This window comes from Hydra viridissima, unplaced genomic scaffold, assembly GCF_058129835.1.
Source record: "Hydra viridissima isolate aposymbiotic clone 2 unplaced genomic scaffold, HvirCarnegie_v1 scaffold_2, whole genome shotgun sequence".
Taxonomy (NCBI): Eukaryota; Metazoa; Cnidaria; class Hydrozoa; order Anthoathecata; family Hydridae; genus Hydra; species Hydra viridissima.
In genome coordinates this window covers 8,953,323-8,960,499 of record NW_028324301.1, presented here as the reverse complement: position 1 = coordinate 8,960,499, position 7,177 = coordinate 8,953,323, and the positions used below count along the sequence as shown (strand labels likewise).

Here is a 7,177-nt window from a genome sequence, read left to right as displayed (position 1 = left end):
TATGGCATTATTACGTTTTATTTATGAAATAGGTTATGGATTAAAAGTTTTTTTAAACATCAGTCACAGCGCAAGTCAGCCTGGTTGAATCCAACACAGAAAAATAGAAAAATCTTCATGGTTAAACCAGAAACCTTCATTATTCATACTTACGTGTGGGTGTAGTAAAATCAACTAAAAAGTCATGTTTACGTCATTATCAGAGAGAACAAAAAAAATGACCATGTTTGAAAATGAATAATTACAACTTCAACACCAGTCCCTTCTTAAAATTCTTCATTCATTACTAAATTACAAAAGTATAATTGGATCAAAACGTCAAATAGCTCCATAAGTGCGGAAACTACGTTTAAGATCAATTAGATATTAAGATAAAGGTTTATTTTTATGGATTGCATTTTATAGTTTTTATCTGCGCACTTTGTAATAACGCTATATCAGTCCCTTCAGGTGAAATTCCGTCAAACGCTTCCAAACAATAATAACACGGGGGAAACGTTTTGGGGCTGGCTTTATCTACCAAGCTGAGAAAAAGCAGTTCCAAGCTACTTTTTCCTTACTTGTACAGCAGTGAGCTTCTTGTACAATTGAATTATGCCACCTATTAATGCAACTTTAAAATTAAAAAAACTTTCTATATTTCCCTAAGCCTACCCTGCACTAAATCTATCTAGAATGTTCTAATAAATAAGCTTCAAAACGTTGGTCCCGATTACAAATTACAGAGTTTGAGGGGGATTTACTTTAGATAAATCATCGGGAAACCATACTTTATTGCAGGATCAAAAAATTTTTACATCATGCTGTCAAACTCTAGTTGAACTAAAAAAAAAAAATACTTTTAAGTTCTTCTCGGATATATTATAAACGTGATTCCACTATCATAAAATATTTTTTTAAGATCTTTCATAATCTCGTCAAAATTAAGTCCATCTTTCTGGCTCCCTAGCCGGCCAATAGTAATAGTTTTGACATCATTGTTAAGTGCATGTCTACGAAGTGCTTCCAAGGATTCACGCATCGGTCTATAGGCTCCACGATCCCACCAATTTTCTCTAATAACCTAAAAAAAAAAACACTCAAATCCAAAAAACCAGCCATCATTTTTAACATATCTTGTTTGTAATCAGATCAATGTAACTACGTAAGTACTCGCATATAAGTCGAAATGACATTATTGAGTCAAATTTGCTTCTCGAAGTCGGAAAAAAAAACTAAAAAATTAAAAAAAAAAAACGAAAATTCTTTTCAAATCAATTTTGACTTATATACGCAAATATATACTGCATTACATAAACGTATGAACCTTACCAAAAAATACAAGAAGTGTTCACCATTCTTGATTGGTACTATACTTCCCAAGGGAGATTCTAAAGGAGGAGTTTCGGAAATAAATAGCAAGATTCGAACAGAATTTCTAAAAAAAAAATGTAAAAATAAATCAGACAAACTTTTGCTTTCTAGTTCTTCCTGATTTATCTTATCAGCAAAGTGCAAAGCCATCTGCCGCAGAAGACCGTTATTTAGGTCGAAGTCTCCACTGACAGTGTGTGCAATAGACGCATTTCGACCTTCATTACAGAGGTGCCAACCCTTACCATGTTTCTCAATAATAGTAATTGATAACTATAAAACAAATTAAAGAAGTTAAGTTAGTGAGCTAAGATGGAAATTATAAAACTTGCTTAAAAGAAAATTTCTACTTTTCTTCCCTGCAATATTACAAATGAGAAAAGTGTAAAATAAAACCCTGATAAAATATAACAAAATCAATATATTAAAATGCTCGCAATTTTTTTCAATTTACTGGGTCTTCATCTTTTATGATTTTCTCATAATCAATATCATATTTTGTTGGATCAACATACTTCAGAGCGTAATTTCTGCTGCACAAACAGGTTAAGCCTTGAAAATATAAAAAAAATCAACTTTTCAATCAGCATTATATTTTGCAAATACCTTGATAAGTTAAAGTTAGGAAATAAATATTGTTTTCACTGATGCGCAGTATTGTTATACTTATAAAACCTCACCTTTCAGATTCTCAAACTCCTTTTTAAATGAAACAGTGAAAACTGCTGAAAACTTATTGAACTGATGAACTCTTGAAAACTGCTGAACTGATCTCACAATCCATGACATGTTATTAGTATGTTTTTTTTTTTTTTTCTTAGAAAAAAAAGTGTATAATATATAGTTGATATTACTTTGCAAACCCAGATTGAAAGCAAAAATATTTTTGAAAAGGGACCGCCATCGTAAAAACATGTAACACAATCTACTTTGTTTTAAAGAAAAATGAACAAAGAAAAACTTAATAACTAGATAAAAATAAAATACGAGATATTTTTCAATAAGTTATATTTTTGTGATTTGAATTACAAAAAGAAGTTCAAGATCAATCAAATTTCATTCCTTTAGAAGTAAGATCTTTCTTAGCTTCTTCGCACTCCTAAAATATATTGTTGATATTGTTAGAAGTAATTAATTCATATTAGATAATCCCAATGCTAGAAATAGATAAAAGCAATCTTAAAATTACCATCTAAAAATAGAAAAATAAGTATCTAAGAAAAAAAATAACAGGGTTCCCACTACACTCTTATATTTTTGCATGCTTATTCCCATAATACTAAAAATATTTGCACGCTATTTATATGTTACTGTACATGCTTTTTCAGATTGTGCAATTTGCAACAAACTTGAGCTGCCTAGAGAAATTAGCCTAATAGCCTAACAACAAAAAATTTAAATAAATTTTTAGAAAAAAAACACACTTTGGTTTGGTTTTTAATTCAAACTCATTTAACCAGCTTTTATTTTTTTTTTAAATTGATTGTTTTGCAACTCCCTTCCCATTCTTCTCATACCAATTGCATGCAAGAATGGCCATACTGATTTTCAATAACTGCACTTTCAGCAACCCCTATTCCAGCTTTGAATATTCTTTGTATAAACTTATAGTGGGAGAAAAAGATGATATAAGTAAATTTGAACCAACGAAAATATATATATTTAAAATATATATATTTAAAACATAAAAGATGAATAAAATTGTTCAGGGATTTATTGTTTATTGAAAATACCAGAGTTGATTTAAGAACATTTAAGTGTATTTCAACCAACCTCAGTTCATTTTATTTGTTGGGAAATCTTTGCCAACAAATCTACTTGTCTTGCTTTTTCTGATTCAGCTCTGCTCTAGATAATTCAGCCGAATATACTTAATATTTCTGATGTGACTATCAGACTAACTAATTTTATAGCTATGGGAAAAATTCACTTCACCTATTTGATGCAGTTCATATTTTACAGAAATAGCAGAGTAAGGAAAAAAACACTGAACATTTTAAAAAATTCTTAAGATTATTGATCATGGGATTTAATTGTAAAAAAAGTCATAAATTAAATGTTAAACAAGTTCTTTTATTACATACTTTATTCTATATAAAAACTTAATAAAAGAAAGTTTACAACAAGCAAACTATGCCATTTCAATTCACATGACAATAACTGTAGAAAATACAATTATAAGAAATTTGAAAACCCCCTTTCAAGTGTAGTATTACCATAGGGAAATAAATAAATATGTGAAAGAACACATTTAGTTTTAATAAGTGTAAAAAACTTTAGAAATTTCAAATATCCATTATCATCAGTGACAACTTCACTAACAGCAATAAATATATTCCCTTGAACCTTAATGTGTTGCTTAAATTTTCAAAAGAAAAGTATTTTGAGCCAAAGATCAGTATTATATTTTGCTGTAATTCAAGTAATTCAATCAGTAAATAAATTCTGATTCATGTAAATGTGTTCCAGTTTAATTTCAACTTGATTAGATATTCACTGAATTCTAACTTTAGTTAAAGATCTCATTTAAATAAAAACAGAACAAACTTGTTTTTCTAACCTTGTACCAAACTTTAACGCTAAATTAGATAATGGATTTATAACTCCAGAAGCTTATCTGCGTTAAAAAATTGTGCATGCTTTAAAAGTGAGGTGCATAACAGTAAAGTTGTAAATATGTAGCAGAAGAAATATAAAACTCTTTGCACTCTAATCTAAATTCTTTTTTCCATTTAATCAACTCCAGTTCAAGTTCAACTTAAACTTAATTTTCTATAATGTTCAATCTTGTTGAAATCAAGATTTAAAAAATCAAACTCTAATCAAAACTCCCCATTTTTATTGCATAAATATTTCCAAAAATAAACCTTGAAAGGGTATTGCTCATTTACTTGCACAAAAAACAATATTTTACTTTCCAAATAAACAATACAAACATGGGAGATTCTGTTTGAAATTGAACTAAAAATATGTTTGTATTCATGAATCAACCCACTATTCTATAGACAACAGAGTTTCAATATGACATAAAATAATTGCAACAAATTAAATTTAAATAGTAGTTAACATAGAAAAGTCATTTGAATATGCTTTTTAAAGATGATTGTAAAAAATCTAAACCATATGAGCCTGTTTATGTATAATACAATATCTAAGAACAGTCTCACAATCAAAAGCAAAAATATATTGTACAAAAATAAATGAAGAGGTAAAATTTTAAGAACAATATACATATGAAACTTGATAATAAAAGCATTTACAGTTTCACTTACTTTAACTTCTGAACTGAAATTCGTTTCTAAAAACTTTTTTGCATGATTATTCAACAAATGCTTGCTTTTACATGCTCAATTAAATTTTGCATGCTTTGCATATGGGAACCCTGTACTTTATATTTGAAAAAATAAACATAAATAAATCAGGTACTGTAAAAAGCCTAAAGAATTTTAACAAACATTAATGTAACTTTTTATGATTACTACAATCTTCTTTAGAACTTTACTTAAATGCTGCATTAAAAAACTTTAATAAACTTAAATCCTGCATTAAAAAGAGTTAGATAAAGCATTATAATAAAATAGCATTCTGGAATGTACATTACGGTGTATAAATTGAGCCTTTACACTGTTTAAAATGGGTCCAAAAAAATGATCTACACACCAAATTGACTGATGTAACAAGAAAGATCTTTTCTTTTAACTAAACTTTTTAAATCACAATTTAAAAAAAAATTATTACTTATCTTTATTTTACTAATACACTGTTTCAATTTATGCAGTAGTTAAGTCAGTATAATAAATTTTTTACCTAATATATATATATTTTTTTACCTGTTTAAGTTCATTTGCTGCTTCAATACAATCATTGAAAGTTGCTACACGATATAGTATAATCACAACTGAAACAACCTAAATATGCAAAAACTTTTTTTCAAAACATTCTCCAAGTGTTACACTGGTGCATGTAAAAAATATATTATAATTAAAATGTACTCATCAGGTTTAAATTTTAAATGAAAGTAGTGTGTTTGGACAATAAACAACTATTCCTTATAAAACATTAAAAAACTCACCCCAAATAAAGCCAGCAAAAGTATAGGCAACTAAACAATAAATTATAATTTTGTAAAAATCAAATGAAGCCTTTTTATAGTTTTATGTAAAACATTCAATGCATATAACTAATTATTAGCTTGCATCAAACACATTTCTTAACTATTTAGTTTAACAATTAACTTGCTTGCTAGAATTCTAATTTCTTTTTGAGTTCATTATTGTTAACATGTTTGAACAAAGTTAAAACCAGATGCTTGCTAGTATCCTGATTTCTATTAAGTTTATAATTGTTAATACATTTGAATAAAGTTAAAACAAGAAAAATTACTCAGGAGAGTCCTATAAAAAGCATAAAACCTGTCTAGATAAAATCAAATACCATGTTTAGCTATGATCTATTACCTAAGGTTCTAACATTTTTAAAAAGCAGTCATGAGATACTCATTAACAAAAATTTGTTCATAATAGTCAATAAGTAAAAATGAAATTTGATAACTGATGCCAAGACATCAACTTTGTAATCAGCATTAATTTGAAAAATGTTTATACATTAATATAAGATAACTAATAAATTCACTTAAGTCACTTACAATAAGTATATAGAACTTAATTCCATCTGCAAATTTTATGGGGAGAAGATCTTTCAATGCAGCAATGTAAAAAATACCAAAAATAGAAATTGTTAGCAGCCATTGCATTAGTTTAGTCATTTTTATCATTTACACAATCGTTAAAATTTTTTAACTACTAATTATATTCAATATAACTTGCAAAAAATAAAAAACATTTTATACTTAAATGTAGTGAGATCTTTCAATAGTAGTTCTAAATCCTATATATATATATATATATATATATATATATATATATATATATATATATATATATATATATATATATATATCTATAGGTAACATCACCCATTCTCAAAAATCCTATTGTTATTTTGCGAACATGAATTTCTGGACCAGTTTTCTTTGAAACCTTAGCGACACTTTTCACGACTCACGTTTTTTCATTACGGACCGTGTTGCTCACGCCAAACAACATTACAGAGGCGGTCCATTTACTCCAGTATGATTTAGCTGTAATAGAAAAATTGATGTAGACGAGGACGTGATCTTCGAGTCATGATTCTACTTTATGACTGAAGGAAAACCTTAGAAAATGGAGGTGCACAATTAGTTCTGCATTATAACTTGGTTATAATCAAGGTATTTATGAAGTTGTAATTAGTTCATTAAATAAACAACATTTGCAAATAATAGGCTGCGCTTTAAAAATCTCATAGAATGTAGAAGATTCAATGATATATAATTTCTTACTTCCTTATATCATTAAAAAAAGTTATTTTACTAATTTAAATTTCATTAAATAAACTAACTTTGTTCTCATACTTTATTTTAAAAATATCAAATAATTCTTTGATATAATGGGAACTTTAAAAATTTTATGTAAAAACTTAAAATAATGCATTCCTAACATCTCAAACTTGTTGTATTCAATTTACGCGTTGACCCCCTGGAAAATAAGACGATGTATGCCATATTACATATAAATGGGTTAGCAAAAGAGAACTCTACTAAGTTTCAACTGATTTAAATTCAAATTTCTTAATTTTATGAATAAAAACTCTTACTAAACAAAAAACAAACTCAAGAATTTTTTCCTAAATCTATTTTTGTAAAGCCTCCATGAGATTGCATCTAGGAGGTAATTTGTGTAAACTGTTGACTTTTTGCAGTTTAGCTAATTAGCCACCTTACTAT

General features: G+C 27.5%; 2 protein-coding genes across 2 annotated transcripts; both read right to left on the bottom strand.

The window, feature by feature from the left end:
• Positions 1-756: 756 nt before the first annotated feature.
• LOC149891788 (ADP-ribose glycohydrolase OARD1-like) lies at positions 757-2,197 on the bottom strand. The gene is made up of 5 exons (XM_090080260.1): positions 2,034-2,197; positions 1,808-1,905; positions 1,452-1,626; positions 1,312-1,370; positions 757-1,063 (listed from the first exon to the last, which is right to left on the bottom strand). The coding sequence occupies exons 1-5, from the start codon at positions 2,140-2,142 to the stop codon at positions 842-844; spliced, it is 663 nt and encodes a 220-aa protein (XP_089936386.1). The 5' UTR covers positions 2,143-2,197; the 3' UTR covers positions 757-841.
• Positions 2,198-2,344: 147 nt separating this feature from the next.
• LOC149891787 (dolichol-phosphate mannosyltransferase subunit 3-like) lies at positions 2,345-6,217 on the bottom strand. Its single transcript, XM_090080261.1, has 4 exons — positions 5,999-6,217; positions 5,426-5,455; positions 5,184-5,261; positions 2,345-2,452 (listed from the first exon to the last, which is right to left on the bottom strand). The coding sequence occupies exons 1-4, from the start codon at positions 6,125-6,127 to the stop codon at positions 2,399-2,401; spliced, it is 291 nt and encodes a 96-aa protein (XP_089936387.1). The 5' UTR covers positions 6,128-6,217; the 3' UTR covers positions 2,345-2,398.
• Positions 6,218-7,177: the final 960 nt, after the last annotated feature.

Bases quoted from the DNA above. Each gene is read 5' to 3' on its own strand.
- LOC149891788 (XM_090080260.1), bottom strand. From the start codon at position 2,142: ATGTCATGGATTGTGAGATCAGTTCAGCAGTTTTCAAGAGTTCATCAG. The intron at 1,906-2,033 runs GTGAGGTTTTAT...TATATTTTCAAG, and splicing joins GGAGTTTGAGAATCTGAAAG to GCTTAACCTGTTTGTGCAGC. The intron at 1,064-1,311 runs GTAAGGTTCATA...TTTTTTTTTTAG, and splicing joins AACACTTCTTGTATTTTTTG to GTTATTAGAGAAAATTGGTG.
- LOC149891787 (XM_090080261.1), bottom strand. From the start codon at position 6,127: ATGATAAAAATGACTAAACTAATGCAATGGCTGCTAACAATTTCTATT. The intron at 5,262-5,425 runs GTGAGTTTTTTA...TTGCATATTTAG, and splicing joins TTTTGCTGGCTTTATTTGGG to GTTGTTTCAGTTGTGATTAT. The intron at 2,453-5,183 runs GTAAAAAAATAT...AATATATTTTAG, and splicing joins CAGCAAATGAACTTAAACAG to GAGTGCGAAGAAGCTAAGAA.